At 38.5% G+C, this 24,590-nt stretch overlaps 1 protein-coding gene across 6 annotated transcripts in view; it reads left to right on the top strand.

The window, feature by feature from the left end:
- SSH2 (slingshot protein phosphatase 2) overlaps positions 1-24,590 on the top strand; it is a 137,299-nt gene that overhangs the window by 87,457 nt on the left and 25,252 nt on the right. For all 6 annotated transcript variants that reach the window (XR_002825448.1, XM_023739615.1, XM_023739613.1 and 3 more), the window contains 6 exons: positions 165-233; positions 994-1,059; positions 4,362-4,556; positions 8,281-8,374; positions 8,509-8,637; positions 21,718-21,764. Coding sequence is in view for 5 of the 6 variants with exons in the window: in XM_023739615.1 (XP_023595383.1) it covers positions 165-233; positions 994-1,059; positions 4,362-4,556; positions 8,281-8,374; positions 8,509-8,637; positions 21,718-21,764 (600 nt within the window). In the remaining variant the exon portion in view is untranslated. The remainder of the gene's footprint in view (positions 1-164; positions 234-993; positions 1,060-4,361; positions 4,557-8,280; positions 8,375-8,508; positions 8,638-21,717; positions 21,765-24,590) is intronic.

The raw sequence follows: 24,590 nt of genomic DNA on the forward strand, positions 1-24,590 counted from the left end.
ACACACATGAGATTAATGGTAGTATGATAGAAATTTCTCCGTGTGACACTCATGCCAAAATTTAGAGCTTAGGGGTTTATCTTTTGTGTTGAAAGAGTTAATAAACAAAGGGCTGTTTCCCAGAATAACAGGAAGTAACTTACGGACTGTTCCTTGTCTTACAGTAGCACTTGTACCATGGGCTTAGTCCTGCCTCTCTGGAGTGACACCCTAATTCATTTGGATGGTGATGGGTAAGACCTTCTCTCTTTATTCCCCTGCTTTCTGCCAAGGGGTGGGATTCCATCTTAGTGCCCATTCATTCAGCTGAATGGAGGCCCAATGTGCCCAAATGAACTGTCATGTTAGCAACTCAATGAGTCCTTTTAAACTCGTGTTTTTTAAAGTGGAGTAAAAATACAACTTGCCAGAGCCTCTCACTTCTGTTCTTCTAGGCTGACTATGGTAAGAATCCAAGCAAGAAAGAACTAGTTCATTGGCTCACTCTATAATTTGAACATGTGGGACTGTTGCAGTGCTCTCCCAAAGGATGTTCTGTTTTAAACAACCTCTTGCTGCCTCTGCCAGCTGTCAGCCTAGAGCATAACCTCTTTCCTCTGCCAGTTCCTTCCACTGACCCCCCACCCCCACCTGCTGGTGTTTTTAGAATGAGTCCCCAAGAGACCAAGATGTTTGCTCCAATTTATAAAGCTAGGGTCAGGTTTGTTAAGAACTCACAAGACTTCCAAATAGAAATATACAGCTGAACAGTTTGTACATAGCTCCTGTTGGGAAACTGTGTAATTCCCTAACCCCACTGTGAGAATCTGTTCATTTTGCCTGGTAGATAAAATCAGACAATTTGCTTTTCAGTCAAATCCTAGTTAACTTCTACATGAAGTGCCTGATGATCCCCTCTACTGAGCTAGCTATTGCTGCCTGAGAATCGACCTTGAAAAATCTCAACTGAAATAACCCACTCTCATTTGTGGATTTTTGTCTTGTTCTTTTCAGTGGGTTCAGCGTATCAACAGATAACAGAGTTCATATATTCAAACCTGTATCTGTGCAGGCAATGTGGTAAGATGACTTTTAATATCTCTGTGAAAGTTTTTTAGTATGTTATTGGAGCAGTATTTGAAATGGTACAGTTGACTGTGAAAATGCTGTTATGATCTGTGTTAGGATTTTATGTGATTTGTTTGTGTGGTCATTATAGTTAAAGATAGCCTAGAAGTGCAGTTTTCAAATTGTCACTGTGGGAGGCATTGAGCCTTGGTGAGCAACTGAAATTTAGAGGTATTCTTAGACTCTTGAAGAGACCTAATGGATCAGGTAGCCAGCTGGAACTGAGTTTGATAGACACATTGACCGAGTTGGTTAGTGGCAGAGCCAAGTCTAGAACATCATACTGCCTCTGCATTAGCTTTCAGTTTCTTAAGGCAGTAGGGGCTAGTATTGACGGAGGATTACATTATAGATAGTTAAGTTTCTGTTTAAACTGCTGGTTCCTGTTCACATAATACAGATAAAGCCTAGAGAAAAAATTGTAGTTGTTAATAAATAATCAGCTAGCATACTGACACTTTGGGTTTCTTACTGTGTGCCTGGCATTGTGCTTTACATGAATTACATTTAATCATCACAACAACCCCCCAAAAAATAGTATTATTAGCCCCTTCTTATGCATGAAAAATCTGAGACTTTAGAGAGATTATATAACCGGCCTGAGAGCATCTCTTATATTTAGACAGAATGGGCTCTTATTCTATTGTTCCAAATTATCTGGAAAAATAATTTAGTGTAACTAGGCAATGACCCGACTGTAGGATTCAGAATCCATCCCCTAGTCAAGGATTTTGATTTCTGTTCCTCATTCAGCTGCATGTTGTGTAGTGGAAGTCCCCTTGAGGAGTAGAATGGAGAGAAGGCAAGCCAAGCGAGAAATAAAGGAGCCTGAAAAAGACTCCAGGATGGTAATCTACCCCTGAATAAAGAACTGATAGGATTGAGGTGGGTGGGGTCCTAAGACAGAGTCCCAGAACAATTACCAGTCTTGGATCATTTCATGCCATAAATGAGGTAGGACATAGAGTTTCAGGTCACGTGTTTAGACTAGATTTTTAGATTTAGGGCATATTTCAGAGGTAAATTTCTCATGGAAAACTCATGACCTCCTTTGATTAAGGCTCAGTTAAAGGCAACTGACCTATCTATTCCCAGGTACCAAGTAAAACCAAGCAGCAATAAGTCCCATAAATGACAATATGTTTTCAGTTACAGTTTCGGGAGGAGTACAGAGCAATCTTAATTCTTCAAGACAGTGAAGACCCAAGTAGTAACCTTAGGTCAAGCTTTGCTACTCTAAAGTAGACTGAGGGGGCCTAGCTCTGTCAGTTTATTGCAGAATAAACTTTTTTTGGTATACCATATGGGGAGTAATGAATTGAAAGTCACAAAAAAAAAAAAAAAGGACGATATATGGATCAAAGTGGCATTTAAGCCAGGTGTTTCCTTCACGGAAGGTAGTTACAGCAGCCTCCTGCTCCTACGTGCAGCTGAAGTATCTGAGGTGGCCAGGCCATCAGTGTATTTTAAGCAGTTGCACCAGACGCTTGTGACATTTGCTTTAGAGACACTTGTTCCCTGAATGAAGAAAACATGTATTACGTGTCCTGCACATTTCACTAAATGGACCCTTATGTTTGAATCTGTACAGTGAAACTGGTTTGCTGAAATTCTCTGAGAATTTGGCTTACTTTGAGTAGTAGAAAGCATTTTTTAAAAGAGTCTGCAAGTTGGTTTTTAAGGAAAAAAATGTTTTCCTAATAAAACTGGACTGGCACATTTTTTTCTTATCAAATTGGTAAAGTGTTTTTTTTAACTTACATTGTATGGGGTTGACAAAGACTCAAGGAACAGACACTGTCATATCCTATTGGTGGGAGAGTAAACTGGAGCAACTTTTCTGGAGAGTGATTTGCCAGTGTACCTTGTAATTTTGCATATCCTTTGACCTAGTGATTCTAATTCTAAGAATTCATCCTAAGGCAATAATCATGGATGTGCGCAAAGATTTTAGGTATAAGAATGTTTGTCACTGTTCTGAGAGTAGCAAAAAAAAGAAAACAATTTAAATGTCTAAAAAAGGAATCAGTTAAATTATGATACATCTATGTTATTGAATATTGTGCATCCATTTAAAAATTATGTAGCTGAAGAATATCAACGTGGAAAGATGCTGATGACAGAGTATAAAGTAAAAGAGCAATTCATAAATGGTATACAGAATATGGTCATATCTTTGTTTATTATAGAGCTATGCATAGAGAAAAGTCTGGGAAGATCTACGCTAAAATCTTAACAGTGATTATTTCTGGGTGGTAGGATTCCAGGATATTTTTGCCCCTTTTATTTAAGGTTCCTAAATTTTCTAAAGTGGTTATGAGGGGGAAAAAACATAAAAAGGCATTTTTAAGAAAAAGGTGTAACTAGATTGGCCACAGAATTCTTTTATACTGCCTTTTTTCCTTAAGAGAGAAATATTAGTTTATAGCTAGTAAGATATTTCTCTTCAAACTCTTATGAGCTGCAACTATGAACTAGGCATTGTATTACGTGCTTGAGATAATGTCAGTAAAAACCTAGAAAAGTCCCTACTCTTGTGTAACTTACTTCCTAGCATTTCTAGCTTAAGGTTCTCCCAAGTATATAACTAAAAAAGGTACTTTTTATTTGTGTTTACTCTTTTTGGGTTCCTGAGTTTAGAGTCAGAAGGTTTAATTAGGCTCAGAATAACCAGAGCCGTTCTTAGAAAGTACCTCGAGTATATATGGATGAGTGGTTTTAAAAACTAGGAGACTAAGGCAGCAAGAATGATAAATGTTATTAGATCAGCACTTCCTGGACATTAAAGGACATGTCCTCAAGGCTTGGGGACATCTATGAGATTTCTGTGGAGCCTCTAAGAATTATAGGGAATGTATGCTGTAGCATGATTCTGTGCCAAGGGAAACATATCTTTGTAAATTGTTGAGATCTTTAGTTCTCTAACGATACAGCATAGCCACAGCATAGTTCCAACTGTGGGATCATGAGCTCCACAGGCACCTGGACATATTTTTCATTGGTGAATTGTCACTTCTCCTCCTCCCCACCAGTAGTGTATCACATCTTTCAGCAAGAAATGTGTCTAGGCTATTGCTATGGATAAATAATATGATAATAATCAGAAACAGAAAATCTTGCATTCCAGGAAGCACATCCTCCAGAGACCAAATTCTGTAGGATTTAAAAATTGGAAGAGTTTGGGGAACAGAGAAATCATTGATCTTTTGGTACTCCACTGTTCTACAGTGCTCATTTCTCAGCGTATCTTTCAGGTCTGCACTGCAGAGTTTACACAAGGCTTGCGAAGTGGCCAGAATACATAACTACTACCCAGGCAGCCTGTTTCTAACATGGGTGAGTTATTACGAGAGCCATATCAACTCAGATCAATCCTCAGTCAACGAATGGAATGCTATGCAGGATGTGCAGTCCCACCGGCCAGACTCTCCAGCGCTCTTCACAGACATGTAAGTCAGCTTGCTGAGGCTAGGCCAAGTCCTCTCTGTTGTGTCTTAGGGGGTTGTAGGCAGCATGTTTCTCCCTAATCTCACCTCTTGGGGGATTAATCTTACCTAATGATATGACTACATACACCACACATCTACCACACATAAATAACCCTACTTAAAAAAATTTAATGTTTTCCATGGCCTGCAAAGGCCTAAGGAGTTACACTCCTGGACACAATGGAGTGTCCATAGTTAAGAACTGCAGTACCATGAAATTCCATTAATTCATATTCCACTAATTTGAAATTTGAGTATAAAGGAGTTAAACTGAAGTTTACCTTTTTATTATCTGTGAAAAAAGCATTTGGTAAACAAATTAATGACATAAAGAAGCTTTCAGAGAGATGTTTATAATGCTTGGGAAAACAGGGTGTTTCTGGTCAATTTAAAAGAATACTTAATTGTTATGCTAATTTTCAACTGATTTCTATTTGTTTTTAAGTATTTTATAATTCAGGTGTGTCACTCAGCTCAGCCTTTGCCTTTGTTGAATCCTTGTCAGTAAGATTTTATTAAATTTCCCTGGTGTACCGTTAGTTGGAGAAAGGTGCAAGGTGGAGCTAATGTTTATTTCCTTTTTAGGTCTATGTGTTGAGGCTTTTGTGACTATTTTGGAAATTTTTTCACACTTAATTTCTTGCTTTGGAAAGTAATCGGGGTGTTTGTTTTGCCCTGAATTGATCTTTCCGTACTTCCAAGATGTTCTACAGCTGGGAAAGAAGAGTAGGCTACTTAAACTATCTGACCTTACAAACAGGGTTCACCTTCAGATTCCTAAAGTCATGCCAAAACAGTTCATAGGTTTTTCTTTAAAAAAGACTTAATTGAGATAATAGTGCAGTAAATGTTTTTTGCTAGAAAAGGTGAAAATCCTAAAAAACTGTGTGAAACGAACAGTCACGAAAGCAGCTGAAGCTTTTAGGGTGTTACTGGTACTAGGATCTCCTTTTCAGTAGCAAGAGCCCACAGTACTGAAAAGATAGAGATTAGTCCAGCTTTCAGAGTCTTGGGAGATATTACTGATTTCATGCCTTCCAGCTGGTTGATGGGTTTGACAGGAATGGCTGTCTCATCTAGCTCAGAAATGGACAGTCTGATCTACGCTTACATGAGAGAGAGAACACCCTTCTTCCTATTTTTCCTGATTTTATTGAGAAAATTTGGAAACTACAGGAAAACTCAAAAGTGAAATTGCTCATGATCTCTCTACATTAAGCAAAATAATGTAAATATAGTCCCAGGCATATGGTACCAGTAACCAGTTGCTGTCGAGTTGATTCCAACTCATGGAAACTGCAGGTGTGTCAGAGTAAAGCTGTTCTCCATAGGGTTTTCAATGGCTGATTTGTTGGAAGTAGATCACCAGGCCTTTCTTTCAAGGCACCTCTGGGTACACTCCAACTGCCAACCTTTTGGTTAGCAGTGGAGCACATTAACCATTTGCAACACTCAGAAACTCCTAGCACATGGTAGAGTCTCCATAAATGCTGGCACAGTGGTTAAGAGCTATGGGTGCTAACCAAGGAATGGCAGTTCGAATCCACCAGCCACTCCTTGGAAACCCTATGGGGCAGTTCTACTCCCTCCTATAGGGTCACTATGAGTCGGAATCAACTCGATGGCAATGGATTGAGTTTTTTTAGTATGTACAATATAACCACAGTTTTAAAAGATGTATTTAATGAATAAATGTTTATTTCTTCATAGAGAAAAAGACTGGGAGCTATAAGCCAGAGAATTAATAATGATTATCTCTGGACAGGGTCGCTGTGAGTCGGAATCAACTAGACGGCAACGGGTTTTGTTTTCTTTCCTAATCTCTGGATAGAGAGATTTTCAGTGATTTTTATTTTCTTTGTGTTTTTATGTATTTTTAAATTTTTCTGAATGAGCTCAGGGCGGGGATAGTGTGTGTGTGTTTTGTAATGTTTTTTCCATTCCCTCATTCTTCCTAAGTTGACTAGAAAAGCCTAAAAAAGAATGCTGAGAATGCATACCAAAATGGACCTAAGTGCTCTACTGTGAATAAAGTTTATACTTTGAAAGTGAAGGAAGGTAGAAAAGGGAAAATACATGTATGGTGCCCCCATCGTATGCCAGATTCTATGCTAGGCACTTCATATGTGGCATTTCACTTCATCCTCCTAAAAACCTCACGAGGCAGATATTATTACTGTCCTCAGTTTACAGAAAAGGAAACAGAGGCTCAGGGAAGAGAAGAAACTTGTTCAAGATAACACTACCAATAAGTAGCAGGGCTGGGATTAAAACCATCTTGTCTCAAGCCACTCTGCCTCAAATAAGTGTGAGGGATTGGGGGAAAGGTTGCTAAACTAGGCAGTCTGACCCATGCACACAGGTGCTAAAATTTGCTTTTACTAATATTTCTTTTTATTGGAAGACTCAAATGCATAACTTTCTACCATTAGCTATGTCTAGAAAAAATGGGGGCAGGGGGGATGGTTAAGAATTCTAATCCTAGTCAAGACCGGGAGGGATGCCTTGGCTGTTTGACAGGGAAATGGTACAGGTATTAGCTGTATTTTTGAGGGTTCATGGGAAACTGAGAGCCCATGTAGTGGGAGCCCCAAGGTTGTGGGGTGAGAGCATCCATCTTTGCAGATTACTGAAGCTATTTTTGCAGCCAGTGATAAGGCTGTAGGCAGAAAGGGCAGGCAGGATGCCCGAAGGCTTAGTCCACTTCCATCTCCAAATAAGGAGGCACAGAGCAGATACCTTTCTTGAGTAGGTAGGAGGGAAAGATGAGACAGGAAGTACTCTCTCAGCCTCACTCAGATTCTGCAAAATGTGGAATAATGCTTTTAGAGAGAAGCATCCAGTTACATTGAACCAATACCCTTCTAGTAATTGGAGAATCATTTACTTAGTTTGATTTCATATTAAAGTTCCAAGGGTTATTTTATTTTTAAGAGAGTCAGAAGACTGAGGGAAGCAATATAATCCTGCAGGTAAAGTATTAAGATGGGCTGAGAGTTCTGGTTCTCCTGCCCGTGTGTGGGATCTTCATCATGGCATTTAACCTTTCAGCTGTTTGTTTCCTTAATCTGTAAAATGAGGGTAACAATTTCACAAAGATATTGTGAGAACGTTTGTGAAAACGAAAGCATTTTGGATGAAAGTACGCTGGGTATGTGATCCCTGCATCTCATTTTGGGTGAGAATTTGCCTAATGAAGAAGTCAGAGTCACTCTTCCCTCTTTCCCATTTTCTAGAGTCACAACAATGAATGATCTTCACTGGGACGGTATTTTAAGCTACAGAAGACCCAGTTCCATAGTGGGTCTACCCACCTTGGTATTCTACCTCAGTAAATGGTTCCCAAGGATACTTGATGGGAAAGTGTGGATATGGTCTTCCACTAAAGTACTACACTCAGTATACCAAATTTGTCTTTACTCCTTCATAGATCCATATACATGAATGTATTTAAGAGCTTTTAGACATGGACAGCCTCTTCAAGTAATAATTCCTACATGTTTACATTCTATACATTCTGAAAAGAAACTTTTAAAAATGTAATTTCCATTTTGCCGTGCCTGCAGAATGTAAGTTTGAGGGTAATAGAGGCAAGCCCTGCCAGTTTGGAAGCATAATCAATGGTACATTCATTAACTTAGTCAAATTCTTGCCTAAGGGGGAAAAAAATTTCTTTTCTTCTCAGACCAACTGAACGTGAGCGAACAGAAAGGCTAATTAAAACCAAACTAAGGGAGATTATGATGCAGAAGGATTTGGAGAACATCACATCCAAAGAGGTAGGGGACCTTGAATCCTCATTGTTGCAGGGCTTAGGATAGAGTAACAGTAATTGTGGGGCTAGAAATGACATGTGGTTGAAAGTGCAGAGAGATTTTACAGAGGTTAGTTCAATGTGCCATCTTTGTTTCAGATAAGAACGGAGTTGGAAATGCAAATGGTGTGCAACTTGCGAGAATTTAAGGAATTTATAGATAATGAAATGATAGTGATCCTTGGTCAGATGGATAGCCCTACACAGATCTTTGAGCACGTGTTCTTGGTAAGTCTGAGGGCCACTTTATGAGCTGAAGCTACTCCATACCAACTCGTGGGCGTTGGCAGTTAAAATTTTGTTAAATTTAAATTATATTAAAAACAACAGTAGTATATACTCAAACTCATCACTCCCTAATTTTTTTACTAATTTTACTATTACCTGTGCTCTTAAGGTTGTTTATATCTATTGTAATGGTGGAAATACTGTAGAATGATATGGTACTCCTCATCTCTTCCAATTCTTCATTCAGTGACATCAAACTGGTAGATTGAAGTTGACCATGATGGGAGTATATACACCAAAGAAATTGGCAAATGCTACAAATAGGGCTTTTTTTCCCCTGGAGAACTGATTGTTAAATATCATATCTGCTCTTCATGGTAGTTTCCAAGGGCTGCCATAACAAAATACCAAAAAATGAGTGGCTGTAAAGAACACACATTTATTTCCTCACAGTTCTAGAGACTGTAAGTTCAAATTCAGGGTGTCAGCAGAGCTATGCTCTCTCTCTAGAGGAACATCATTTCTTATCTCACACCCACTCAGATATGACTTAACTGATAATATCTTCAAAGAAAGACCTTGTTTGCCCAAAAAAGTCACATTCATAGGTATAGGGGTTAGGACTTCAACATATCTTTTGAGGGGACACGGTTCAATCCATAACAATAGTGAAAAGTGTGAAAAAACAGACCCCAGTCCACAATAGTTTTATACGGCGTATCCAAATAATATGATCTTTGAGATAACTTTTTCAAATCTACCAAATGTGTCTAAGGTCTGATATATCTGAGCAGAGCAGGTGGAAACTACTTATAACTAAGAGGCTGTTGAACTTTTACACATTTGAAACCTTGTAGCTACATTTTAAATGCTCCAAATACTTTCCTGATTACCAGAAAGTCAATGACTTATAATTGTTCTTCATGGTTCCCGATCATCCAGTGACCTATAATTAGCCCAAGGAGACCCCTCTAACAGATGGATTAGAAAAGCTTCTAAAATCCTAAGACCTGTTTTCTTCCCAAATGTTGAAGAGCTCTAATTTTTATCTGTGCATGGTAGTGGGAACAAGGTTAACAAGGATAATTAAAATCAGTGGGGAACTCCCAAACCTCATTTTTTCCTCTTCTCATACAGGTTGACCAAAAATGCTAACAACTAAATTGACTGGTTGAAATTTCACTTCCTTTCTCTGGTGAGGACATTTGTGAACTGTGAAATGATCAGAAGCTGAGAAACAGGAAAGTTAGAGAAATAAATGCATAGGAACTGACTAAATTGGACCATCTCACCCTGACTATTCAAGAGTTTATTTCACCAGGCATTCAGACTTTGTGCCAGTGAAGGCTTGTGCCCTGAATTAACTTGTTGATACTCAGGAGTACATGTGCTTGTGGAGTGATTCATAGTGGTGGTGTCTGTTGTGTGTGGCTATAAAATTACTCATGAAAAGCTATGAGCTGGGAGGGAAACTTCTTCTCCATTACTTTAACTTTACCAGTATGTACTGCAGACTTTGGGTATAGACCCTACTACTAAAGGATCATTGACGTTTCCATTTGTAAAGCATCTGGCTTCGTTGTCTTTTGTGTACACTGCCACAAGGGTTCAAGCATTCTTTGCTCTTGTATTATTGGAAAGAATCTTTGTGTTTTCCATAGAAGACTTATGAGTTACTCATTCAGATGAGCCCTCCCCAACTGGCACCATGTATCCTGACTAATTTTTATGAAGGACAAATGCCTATAGCCAAAAAGAGCTCATATTAGAAAGGGACCAATACTGCAAACTTGGAGATCACTTTCTCACTGAGCTTGAATTTTAATAATGTCTGAATATCAAATACAATCCATTTCTGACTGCTCAGCCCATTTAATGCAGGCATTCTTTCCTGTGTATCTAATACCACCCCCTCAAGAACTACCTCCTCCATATCCCCTCCTCAGAGGATATATTTTAGGGTATGTTATTGTTGTTAGTTGCCATCCAGTTGATTTGGACTCATAGCAACCCCATGTGACAGAGTAGAACTGCCCCACAGGGTTTTCTTGGCTGTAATCTTTATGGAAGCAGATCGCCAGTCTTTCTCCTACAGAGCCACTGAGTAGATTTGAACTACCAGCCTTTTGGTTAGCAGCCAAGCATTTAACCATTTGCGCCACCGGGGCTCCTAATTTTAGGAAGAGCTACAGCTGCTAACCAAAAGGTCAGCAGTTCGAATTCATCAGCTGCTCCTTGGAAACCGTATGGGGCAGTTCTGCTCTGTCCTGTAGGGTCGCTATGAATTGGAATTGACTCAACAGCAACGGGTTTTTTTGTTTCTTTTTTTAAGCAAAAAAAAAAAAAAACATACCAATTCCCCCCAAATTACATTTCCTAATCAATTATAAATGCATTTGAGTATTTGTAGCAGTTCAGTCATCATATGATTTCAGGATTGTCAGGCATAGTCTTCTGTCTTGAGTTTTTCCCTATTACAAAAATAACATATGTTCATTATAGAAAATTTAGAAAATGTTAGAAGATAATAACATTTAATTATCACCAAGAAAGATAATCACTGTTATCTTTTGTAATATAATATTACCTCCTAGTCTTTTTTTCATTTTTAATACATATCTGTGAACATATTTTTTAATCAAAGGAAAATTTATTCAGCTTCAGATATAATTCTGTTTTATACATGTTCTTTCCATTGTGAATACTTTCCTTATTTGGGCAGAAGACTTTCAGACTGGTGAATCCTGAAATTTAACTCCTGTCTAACAAAATAAGTACATGAACAGGCTGTCTAAACATCTTATTGTACTTGTTCCTTGGTAGCTTCCTCCCTTTGTTTGTACCACCATATCCTATGTCCAGAACCCTATCTCTTCTCCAGTGAATCTCTACCCTGCTGGCTTTCCCAGCAGTTGACACGGAAGAAGAGGTCTTATCCTAGCTGCAAGTGGTGGTGGTAATTTTTTACAAAGTCATCTTGTCTTGTGCATAGCTGCCATGCCTGGAGCCCAACCAGACTGTGTAAAGGGAGGCAGCAGGATTACTCCTTCCCTTTGGAAGACAGCTCAGCTCTGCAGTGTGCTATGCGGAGACCTATTTATTTGGAAAGGTGTCCAGCTGGTGCAGAGAGGGCAAGTGTAGAGAGCATAGTTTAAAGAAAATCTGCAGTGAGAAAAGAGGATTGGTCGTAAACCATGTATTTCCAGGAAAAGAGGTTCTTCCACACTCTTAAGAGTGTACTACTTCACTGAACCAGAAGCCTTTGTCTAACCAAATCTCAGTATCAGCAGCTTTCCTGGAGGCTGTCTGATTTGGCTGAGAAAACTAGATGTGAACAGAGACCCTTTGCAGAAAGGCAGGCAACTTTCTTAGTTAAACAAGGGGAACACAGGGTTTTCTTGGACACACAACCAGTAATTTTGCTTATGAATTTAAAAAATGGCAGAATTTTTACTGCTGATTGTTATCTTTTTTAAGGTTTGACATTAAAAATAAGCCTTTTAGAATAGTGTTTCCTTCTCAAAGAAAAATTTAGACTCACATTGGTGGTTACTTTTACTATAGATGCAAAGAATTGGAGGGTGTGTGAAAAGATGAGACATTACATAATCAAATGGGTTGTTTTAATCATATTCCCCATTTTTGTCCCTGAGTTGAAAGGTTTGTGGTGTAAATTTCTCTCTGAAGGAAAAGTTAATAGAAAGCTTCTGCCTGGTTACCACAGTAATGTGGCTTACAGCATTGAGGCTGTAGGTATGGTATGATGAAGAAGATATGAACAATGATACCATCTCTTGGAGTTTATATCAACTTTTATATATCTTAGCAGAACCCCTCCCCCCCCATACATATCTTTCTTATTTTTCATAACTGTGTTCTCCTATTTTGCTTGGAACATTTGGACCCTAGAAAGGCTATTTCCTGAAGATAACATTTAAGAAGAAATCAGTCACTTGGTCTTTGGGCCAGGCTCAGGGAGACGGGGACCAGAGTGAAAGATGGCAATTAACTTACTTAAAAATGTATAATAGTTCTGGGATTTCAGAACTATTAGATTAGAATATGCTTTGCATAATTACATAAAACATAGTGAAAGCCCCCATAGAATTATGTCATTGTAAGAGCTCAGATTGAGTCTGTGGAGGACCCTAAGAGGCTAATACGTGTGGCATTTGTATATTTGTATTGAGGACAGAAATGTGGTTACACCACATTGACTTCATTTCCTTCAGGTTGAACCTAAAGCAGCCCCAGCCACAGCCAAGTCACTTGGCCTGGGCTTCGTTGAGTCTGTAGCCGATTCTTTTAATTTATTTAGCCTCTGGATATATGTCATTTCAGATTGTCACAATTCTCTCTGAACAGGTAAGCAAAAACCACGTAGTTCTCCCATCACGTCAGGGTTTCCATCTAACTGGACAGAGTTCAGCAAAGGATTTAGATTTCTAAATTAAGAAGTGAGGTGGTCACATTTCCCTGGCCCCAGTTTAGCCACTTGACTTTTATTGCTTGGCTTCTGTCTCCTTGCAGCCCTTTGTAGTTCTTGCCTCTTTCTTTGGTGTGGGGGCTATTTTCTGAGGTTGAACACAGAGCTTTCAGAACCTCCCATATATTTTGAGAGCAAGTCAGTTGAGCTCTGGTCTATAAAAAAAGGTCAGTTGTCCATCATTTACTGACCTTTTTGTAAATGGAATTTCTGTACAATATCTGTGAGATCTCCCTGTTCAACGACCAGATTGCAGATCACTTATAATTCGATGACAGTGCCTGCATAACACTTGACAGTTTTCAGAGTGCTTCATTTATCTCATTTGATCATTCCACAAACATTTGTTGACCCTCTTTTTTTGTGCTAGGCATACGGGTAGGTATTTATGCAGTCTGATCTAATTCCAGAAGGAGGGAGTCATGAACCATATCAGATGCTCAGAGAATGCCAATGAAATAAGGGTACAAAGGTGACCCTTGGATTAGAAATTAGGAGAGGTCATTAGTAACATTAACAAGAGTGATGAGGGCAGAAGCCTTAGAGTGCTGTGAGTAGAAGCCAGGTGCTGTCGGTTGAGACACTTGGGAAATGAGGAAATAGGGAAAGTGAGTATTAGACTATATCTCTATGAATCTTGGCTATGAAGAAAAGGGAGAAAGAACAGTGTCTAGAGGAGGATTCAGGATGAAGAAAGGGTGTTTACATTTTAATATGGGAGAAACTTTAAATATATGGGGGATTTGGTGGAAGGTATTCATTAGATATATAAAAGTGAGGTTAAGCAGTTTGCCTAATGCCACACAGTAAGAGGGGAAGTCGGGACTTGAACACAAAGCTTCTAATGTTAAATTCCATTTAATGAATCTAATTTTGAAATAGGTAAACTCTTATTTCACAATGTTTACATTTTCAAAAGACATGAACAGATAGCTCAAAGAAAAAGATTTTTAAAAATGGACCTTAAACATCGAAAAGATGCTCAATTTTACTCATAAGAGAAATGCAAATTGAAACTATACTGAGATATTTCACACCTATCAAATTGGCAGAAACTCAAAAGCTTAACCACACATTTTTTTTGGCAAGGCTATAAGGAAAGTGGCACTCTCTTACATTGCTAATGGGAATGCAGAATTGTTTCAACCCCTATGGAGAAGAATTTAGCAGTGTGGAAACCCTGTGGGGCATTTCTGCTCTGTCCTATAGGGTCTCTCTGAGTCAGAATCGACTCGACGGCAGTGGGTTTGAACAAAATTATGCATTTACCCTCTGACCCAATAATCCCACTTCCACAAATATGAAATGACATTCAGAAGAGACTAATTGAATAAACTATTATATCACTACCCAGTGAAGTACTATCCTAAAAATCCAAAACCACCTGGAGTGGTTTTGAATGAAGAAAAAGCAAAGTGCAAAAAATGTTTATATAGTATACTACTCTTGCATAAGTAAGAAGTGGTAATAAGTATATATTTGCTTATATTTTTCAAAATAATAACAGAACAAATCAGAAAGTAATGAAAATGGTTACCCATAGGGATTGAAGAGAGAGGGATGAGACTTCTGAGTTTACTTTCTTATAAATGTTTTACTTTGAACCATGTAAAAGTTTTGCATATTCAAAAAGTTAAATTGAAAAGAATGGAAAAAGCACACCGTAAAATTGAATACAAACAGGAGCAAATGAATCCAGATGTGTATCAAATTGATAACTTCACAGAAAGAAATTAATTCAAATAACTTTAAGCATAATACTCTCATTGTACCCCTTAGTGGAACAGTCCAAGGACAAAAAGAAATGGAGAGAAAATTCAAACTTAACAGTTTTGTTGTTGGTCATGGTGTGGGTGTAGTAACGTTGAAACTGTTTTCTAAGTACAGCGGAGGAGTTGTTGGGAACCAAGGTTCTCACTGTGGAGTAGGGAGATACGAATGATGGGGGAGAGATGGAATGATGAAGAACCCTGTGGTGTTGAATTTAAATTGGAGGTTTCACTATGTTCTTAACACTTTTTTAAATAATTTATTTATTTGTTGTTGTTGTTGATCTTAATACTTTTTAAAGAAATATTTCCTAGCTCTGTTTACTGAAAAGGTTTTAGAAGCAGTGACACCCAATAGGAATGAACATATCTAATTAGTGCCCAGATCTTGATTACAAAATACCGTTCTTCACTGAAAGAAAACAGAGCTCGTTGAGGAAATGGCTGATTCCACTTACAAGGTGAACCTGGAAACCTCCAGTACAAAGGGGTCAAGATCATCAATCGATGCTAAAACCATAGAGTGGAATTCAGCAAAGTTACAGGATACAAAATCTGCACCCAAAAACCAGTTATATTTCTGTACACTCACAATGAACAATCCAAAAAGGGAATAAAGAAAACAATTCAATTTACAATAGCATCAAAAAGAATAAAATACATAGGAATAAGTTTAAACAAGGAGATGCAAAACTTGTACACTGAAACATTGCTGAAAGAAGTTAAAGACCTAAGTAAATGGAAAGATATCCTGTGTTCATGGATTGGAAAATGTAATATTGTTAAGATGACAGTGCTACCCAAAGCAGTTTACAGATTCAATGTGATTCCTATCAAAATCTCAATGGTGTTTTTTGTAGAAATGGAAAAATCCTAAAATACATACGGAATTTCATGGGACCCAGAATAGCCATAACAGTCTTGGAAAAATTGGGGGACTCACACTTCCCGATTTTAAAACTTACTACAAAGCTACAGTAATCAAAACAGTGTTGGGATAGAACTGAGAGCCCAGAAATAAACCCTCACGTGCATGAAAATCAGTTGATTTTCTACAAGGATGCCAAGACCATTTGTCTTAGGCTGGGTTCTTTAGAGAAGCAAAACCAGTGGAACGTATATATGTGTGTGTGTATATATATATATATATAGAGAGAGAGAGAGATTTATATCAAGGAAATGGTTCCTGTGGTTGTAGAGGCTGAAAAATCCCAAGTCTTTGGGTCAGGCATCAGGCTGGAGGCTTCTTCTGACACATGTAGCTGCAGGGACTGACGAACCCAATATCAGCAGTTCAGACAGCAAGCTGCTGGCTCACAGGCTGCAAAGGCTGACAAATCCAAGATCAGCAGGCAGTAACAGCAGGCTGGTGGCTCACAGGCTGCAAAGGCTGACAAATCCAAGATCAGCAGGTAATACAGCAGGCTGCTGGCTCAAGTCCCAAGAACTGAAGATCAGAGGATGACAAGCCAATGCAGAATCCAGAGCAGAGGAAAAGCCAGCAAGCTTTGCCAGGAAGTCCATATATATTAGATGCCGGCCACACCCCTAAGAAAAACTCCCTTTCAGCTGATTGGCTGCTCATCACAGATCTCATCATGGAGGTGATTACGTCATTATATAACTGCCAAACTACATCGTAACTGCCAAACCACTGAGAATCATGGTGCAGCCAAGTTGACACACAGCCTTAATCATCACACCATTCAATGGGGGAAAGAACAGTCTTTTCAACAAATGGTGCTGGGAAAACTAGATACCCACATACAGAAGAATGAAATTGGAACGTTACTTTATACCATAAACAAAAACTAAAATGGACCAGAGACCTAATTTTTTTTTCTTTTCTTTTTTATTGAAGTATAGCACATATACAGTAAAGTGCACAAATCCTAAGGATACAGCTCAGTGAATTTTTACATCTGTGTTCAACCATATAATCATCATGCAAATGAAGAAATAAAACATCTCCATGAGGCCAAAAGAAACCAACTTACTAAATCCTTTCTGGAACAAGATGGGTGTGTGAGTTTAAAAAAAAAAAAAAAAAAACATTGTTATCGAGTTGATTCTGTCTCATAGCAACCATATAGGACAGAATATAACTGCCTCATAGGATTTTCAAGGCTGTGAATCTTTTTTTTCTAATTTTATTGTTTACTTCAAGTGAAAATTTACAATTCAAGTTAGCAGAGACCTAAATTAAAGAGCTAAAACTGTAAAACTCTTTAGGGGCAGATCTTCATGGCTTTGGATTTTGCAGTGATTTCTTAAATAATGACACCAAAAGCATAGGCAACAACAAAAATATAAATTGAACTTCATTAAAATTAAAAACTTTCGTGCATCAAAAGATGTTGTCAGGAGAGTGAAAAGATAACGCGGAGAATGGGAGAAGATACTTGCAAATCATACCTGATAAGGGTTTGGTATCCAGAATATACAAAGAACTCCTACAACTCAACAACAAAAAGACAAGCAGCCCAGTTAAAAAATGGACAAAGAACTTGAATAGACTTTTTCCAAAGAAGATACACAAATAACCAACAAGAACATGAAAAGATGCTCAACATCATTAGTCATTACCAAAACCTGTTGCCATCACATCAATTTCAACTCATAGCAACCCTATAGGACAGGGTAGAACTGCTCCCATAGGGTTTCCAAGGAGCAGCTGGTGGATTCAAACTGCCGACGTTTTGGTTAGTAGCCATAGCTCCTAACCACTGCTTGCCAGCAGGGCTCCAGTCATTAGTCATTAGGGAAATGCAAATCACAACCACAATGGGCTACCACTTCACACTACTAGGATGCCTGTAATTTTAAAAAGGAAAAAATCTTGGCCAGGATGTGGAAAAATTGGAAGCCCAGTACATTGCTGATGGGTATGTAAAATGATGCAGCCACTTTTGCAAAGGTTTACAGTTCCTCAGAAAGTTAAATGTAAAATTACCATATGACCCAGCAATTCAGCTCTTAGGTATGTACCTAAAAGAGTTGAAAACAGGGACTTAAACAGATACTTGTATGCCAGTGTTAATAGCAGTATTATTCACCATAACCAAAAGGTAAAAGTAACCCAAGTGCCCATTAAAAGATGAGTGGATAACAAAATGTGGTACATACATACAGTGGAATATTAGACAACTATAAAGAAAGGTGAGTTCCTGAAACATCTTGGAATGTAGATGAACCTGAAGGACATTATGCTTAGTAAAATAAATCAATCACAAAAGGACAAATACTGAATGACCTCACTTTTATAAAATGACAAGAATAGTTATATATACAGAGAACAACATTCATCAGTGGTTACCAGGGATGGGGGTAGGAGGAAGGAGAGTCATTCTCTAGATAGTAGTCACGTTTTATTTATGGTGCTGGGAAAGTAGCACTGAGTGTGGGTGAAGTATGCACAGCTTGACCAAAGTAACTGATGCCACTGAGGTGTACACACACACACACGCACACGCACACACGCACGCACGATGATTTGGTTATATATCTAATTTTGCAACAACAACCAAAATACATATATGTGTATCTGTGTATGTATATGTGTGTGCGTATATATTTTTTTGTTTTTGTTTTTTTATTTTGTTGTTGTTAAGAATATTCACAGCAAAACATACACCAGTTCAGCAGTTTTTGCAGGTACCATTTAGTGACATTGATTACATTCTCCAAGTTGTGCAGCCAGTTCTCACCCTCCTCTTCTGAGTTGTCCCTCCTCTGTTAACATAAATTCACTGCCCCCTAAGATTCTGATCTAATCTTTCAAGTTGCTGTTATCAATTTGATCCCATAAAGATAGTTCTTAACAGAGCAGCATATGGTTTTGAGTTTCAGGTTATGTATACTGTGTGATGGTGAAGGCCAAGCTCAGGCTCTCAGCTGCATTGTCTCCTCACAGGGGAGGAAGCACAAAAGAGCTGAAGAGGCTACTCAGTGTCACTGTGTAAAAATCATACACTGGGTGGAAATCATACACTTCCTCAGCAGACTTCCATCCTCAGCCAATATTAGATGATGTTTTATAAATTCACTATTTTATAATTACTTAAGAGATTTATATGCACACACAAACACATGTTTATATATAAAATAAAACAAATAAGGGTCACAGAAACTGATACTTTTTAGACATAACCAGTCACCTTACTGGATTAGTTTTCTTTGTTTAAAGATTTAGGATCAGAGTCTCATAGGACAACTTGGTCAGTTGGCATAATATAGTTCATAAAGTTTATGTTCTACATCCTAGTTTGGTGAGTAGTGTCTGAGGTCTTAAGAGCTTGAGAGGAGCCTTCTAAGATGCAAGTATTGGTCTCTGCTTGTCTGGAGCAAAAGAGAAAGAAAGAAACCCAAGATTCAAAGAAGGAACTGGTCTACAGGACTAATTGTCTCCATGAATCATGGCCACCTCTACCCTGAGACTAGAAGAATTAACTAGGTGGTACACAGTTACTACTACTGAACATTCTAATCAGGGCCACAATAGATGGATTCTGATAGAAAGGGAGAAAAATGTGGAACAGAACTCAAAATTCTCAAAAAAATCTAGACTTACTGGATCCACTGAGACTAGAGGAATCCCCAAGACCATTACCCTGAGATACTCTTCAAACCTTGCATCAGAATTACCCCTTCAAGTCACGTTTTAGCTAAGTAGCAGGTTAGCTCATAAAATAACGAGTATCACCCTTGAGTACTGCACTCTTAAAAAAATCACCTATATGAGACAAAATGGCCAACAAATACTGTAAAGCATAGATGAGAAGGTAGGGATCAGGGAGACTAGGTTATTGGAAACGGAACAACTAGAATGGAAATAATGAGAATGTTGACACAATGTGAAGAATGTTACCAATGTCACTGAACAATATGTGTAGAAATTGTTGAATGGGGGCCTATTTTGCTCTGTACACTTTCACCAAAAATACAATAAAATATTTTTACAAACACAAGTAGATAAACAGAATGTGTGTGTGTATGTATGTGTATATGTGTATTTAAATATATATATATGAATATTATTCAGCAATAAAAAGGGATGAAATTCTAATACATGCTTACAACATGGATAAACCTTGAAAAATTATGCTAAGTGAAGTAAGTGAGACACAAAAAGACAAATATTGTATGATCCCACTTACATGAAATACTTAGAATAGACAAATTCATAGAGACAGATGAGAGTTACCAAGGGCTGGGAGGAGGGGGTAATGGGGAATTATTGCTTAATGGGTACAACAATTTGAGGTAATGAAAAATTTTAGAAACAATGGTGATGGTTGAACAACATTGTGAATGTAATTAATGTTACTGAATCAACACTTAAAATTGTTAAAATGGCAAATTTTATGCTATGTACATTTTACCACAATTTCTTAAAAAATACAATAATGTGTGTCCTGAGCAGAATGAGGGTAGAGGTGACACCATAGGGTGAAGGTTATTGTGAAGCAGGATATTCACATGACTTCAAAGTATTACTTCATAGATTACTAATTAATTGTAAAGGAACCTTTACAGTAGAGGGATTCAGCAGACACAAAGATTATCTTTACCAGAGTTCAAACTCAGCATGACAAATAATGGGACAAACTGACATTGTGTGCCTCCTGATATGATGCAATAGGAAGTAATATTCCTGCCAAAAATGTTTGACCTGAATCTATCATAAGGAAACAATCAAGATAAATCCCTGCACAGCCCAGATTGTAGAGCATTCTCCAAGATAACAGGCCTGGACTTTACAAAAATATTAATGTCATGAAAGCCCCCCCCCCCCCCCCCCAAAAAAAAAATGGGAGGAAGAGACTCCTAGACTAAAGGAGATGGAGACATGGCAACATAATACAAAGTGTGATCCTTGAATAAGTGAATATAAAGGGCATTTTGGGGTCAACTGGAGATTTGAAAATAGATAGCATGTAAGATTCTTGTATCAATGTTACATTTCTTGGGTGTAATAATGGTATTCTGTAAGGGAATGTTCTTGTTCTTTGTACATCTCAAGTATTGAAATGTCATGGTGCTCATATTATGTTCAAATGACTGGGAGCAGGGGAAAGAAAGAATAAGAGAAAAAGCAAATGTGGCAAAATAGTAACAACTTAGGTATCTTCCACATAATTTGTAGAACTTCCCCTCCCCCCAGAAATGCCTTTTATCCTGTTCTTAAATTTGGCACATCATGTTTCCTTTATTTGTTTGCAATAAGTTGCTGTTGTACTCTCCCCTACCCCACTGAGCTCCCAACTCCTAAGTGAAACATAATATACTAGAAAGAATGTGGGCCTTGGAATCAGATCTAGGCTTCATTCATAATAATGTCACTTTGTTATTTCAACAAATGTTTATTGCACACCTGCCACGTGCCAGATTGCATAATGAACACAAGACGTGGTCCCTTCCCTCAAGGAGCTTGTAGTGAAGGAGATAGTAAATAAACACATTAATAAATATATAAGTACAAATTGTGCTACATGTGATGGAGGGGAAAAAAATCAGAGTACTATGAGCGAAAATAACAGACGACATCTAACTTAGATTAGAGGGTGGTCAAAGACGCCTCTCCAGCTCTGTGATCTTGAGCAAAAATTATTTGAATTCTCAGAATATCAGTTTTCTCATCTGTAAAAATGAAGATGACGATAACTTTTTTACTCTATTATTTCTGAAAACTAAACATGATAACGTAGCTTGGTAGATGTTGGTCTTTTTAGAAGCTCTGCTTCTGCTTTCACAGGGCTCCTTTTCAAGTGTTGTATTTGGTTGATTTGCTAATACTCTCTAACTTTGTCTTTTTTGGCTCCTCAGGGCTCAGAATGGAACGCCTCCAACTTAGAGGACTTACAGAACCGAGGGTAAGCACACACAGCAATTGCTGACACCCGCATGTGTTCTGTCTTTACATTTTCCAGTGAAAGAGATACTAATGAATAACTTTAATCTTAAGAGTTGCTTCCGGTTGATTCTAATCAGGTGAACTCCAGTGAAAATGAAAATGGCTATTCTCCCGGTTTAATCTCCCTATCCCCCAAGAAAGAGCAACTGTTTTACTGGAAAGACTTCCAGAAACAAATGTTCAAGCTTTTGGTGCCATTTAAAATAAAATGTAATTACTGGTTCTTCTTTTTGTATTAAGAATATACTGTAAACAAAATGTGGTATGTACATACAATGGAATAGTACTCAGCCAGTAGGAAAAATGAAGTCTTGATACATGCTACAATATGGATAGAGCTGGAACACATGCTGAGTGAAATAAGTCAATCACAAAAGGACAAATACTATATGACCTCAATTATATAAAAAGGCAAGAAAAGGCTAATGTATAGAGAACAAAGTTTATTAGTGGTTACCAGGCAGGAGGGAAGGGGAAGGAGGGGTGAACAGTGATAGAAATAATCACATTGATTAAAGGTAGGTTTGTGCAGCAGATAATTGTAATCGCCGTCCAAAGTTGTACACCTACAAAAAGTTGAATTAGCAAAAGTTGTGTGATAGATATGTATACAACAGCAACAACCAAAAAAAAAGAGTAGCTGCTGAGGCTGCTTGTGTACAACCAAACACCTCATGGGATTTGGTTCCTTGGTTTGGAGATTTAAGGTCGTGGTTTCATGGGACATCTCAGTTAATTGGTCTGATAACGTGTTTAGTGCTTCTGTTCTACCCCTACTTCATTGCATAGTGCCTGGAGTATTAAAAGCTTGCAAGCAGCCATCCAAGGCACAACAGTTGGTCTCTTTTTGCCTGGAACAACAAAGGAAGAAGGAGTCAGGAATTGGAGGAGCATATGGAATGTGTGGCTAATTGCCTCCATGAACAACTGCCTCCTTTGCCATGAGACCAGAAAAACTGGATGATGCCTGGCTACCATTACTGAACTTTTTTTTTTTTTTAATTGTGGTTTAGATGAAAGTTTACAGCTCAAGTTAGTTTCTCATACAAAAATTTATACACATATTGTTCAGCAACCCTAGTTACTGTCCCTGCAATGTGACAGCACACTCCCCCTTTCCACTCCGGATTTCCTGTGTCCATTCAACCAGTCCTATCCCTTTCTGCCTTCTTATCTCGCCTCTGGACAGGAGCTGCCCGTTCAGTCTCATGTATCTACTTGAACTAAGAAGCACACTCTTCACGAGTATTATTTTGTCTTATAGTCCAGTCTAATCTTTGTCTGAAGAGTTGGCTTTGGGAATGGTTTTAGTTCTGGATTAACATGTCGTCTGGGGTCCCTCCAGTCTCAGTCAAACCATTAAGTCTGGTCTTTTTACTAGAATTTGAGTTCTGTACCCTACTTTTCTCCTATTCTGTCAGGGACTGTCTGTTGTGTTCCCTGTCAGGGCAGTCATTGGTGGTAGCCAGGCACCATCGAGTTCTTCTGATCTCATGCTGATGGAGTTTCTGGTTTATGTGGCCCTTTCTTTCTCTTGGGCTAGTATTTTCCTTGTGTCTTTGGTGTTCTTCATTCTCCTTTGCTCCAGGTAGGTTGGGACCAATTGATGTGTCTTAGATGGCCGCTCACTAGCTTTTAAGACCCCAGATGCCACTCACCAAAGTGAGATGCAGAACATTTTCTTAATAAACTTTGTTATGCCAGTTGACCTAGATGTCACCCGAAACCATGGTCCCCAGACCCCCACCGCTGCTACTCTGTCCCTCGAAGTGTTTGGTTATATTCAGGAAACGTCTTAGCTTTTGGTTCAGTCCAGTTGTGCCAACTTCCCCTGTATTATGTGTTGTCCTTCCCTTCACCTGAGATAATTCTTGTCTGCTATCTAGTTGGTGAATTCCCCTCTCCCTCCCTCCCCACCCTGGTAACCATGAAAGAATGATTTCTTTTGTGTTTAAACCTTTTCTTGAGTTCTTGTAATAGTGGTCTCATACAATATTTGTCTTTTTGCGACTGGCTAATTCCATTACTGAACACTTTGATCAAAGATTCCATAGAAGAATCCTATTCAAAGGGAGGGAAATACAAAACAGAATTTCTAATTCTCATGGACTCCAGACTTCCTGCAACCATGAAGGTTGGATGAACCACTGAAACTATTACCCTGAGACAGTCTTGAAACCTTAAACCAAAAATATCCCCTGGAGTCTTCTTAAAACGAAACAATGTTGTTGTTGTTACGTGCTGTTGAGTCAGTTCCAACTCATAGGGACCCTGTGTACAACAGAACAAAACACTTCTCAGTCCTGCATCACCCTCACAGTCATTGCTGTGCTTGCAGCCACTGTGTCAGTCCATCTTGTTGAGGGTCTTCCTCTCTTCCGCTGACTCTCCACTTTACCAAGCATGATGTCCTTCTCCAGGGACTGGCCCCTGCTGATAACATGTCCAAAGTACACAAGACGTCTTGCCATCCTCACAAGTACAGCATTCTGACTGTACTTCTTCCAAAACAGATTTGTTCATTCTTCTGGCAGTCCATGGTATATTCAATATTCTTCGCCAACATCGTAATTCAAAGACGTCTGTTCTACTTGAATCTTCTTTTTTCATTGTCCAGCATATGCATATGAAGCAATTGAAAATACCATGGCTCGGAACAGGTGCATCTTAGTCCTCAAAGTGACATCTTTGCTCTTTAACACTTTAAAGAGATCTTTGCTGAAGATTTACCCAATGGAATACACGTTTGATTTCTTGACTGCTGCTTCCAGGGGCATTGATGAAC

This window comes from Trichechus manatus, unplaced genomic scaffold (genome assembly GCF_000243295.1).
Source record: "Trichechus manatus latirostris isolate Lorelei unplaced genomic scaffold, TriManLat1.0 scaffold00138, whole genome shotgun sequence".
Taxonomy (NCBI): Eukaryota; Metazoa; Chordata; class Mammalia; order Sirenia; family Trichechidae; genus Trichechus; species Trichechus manatus.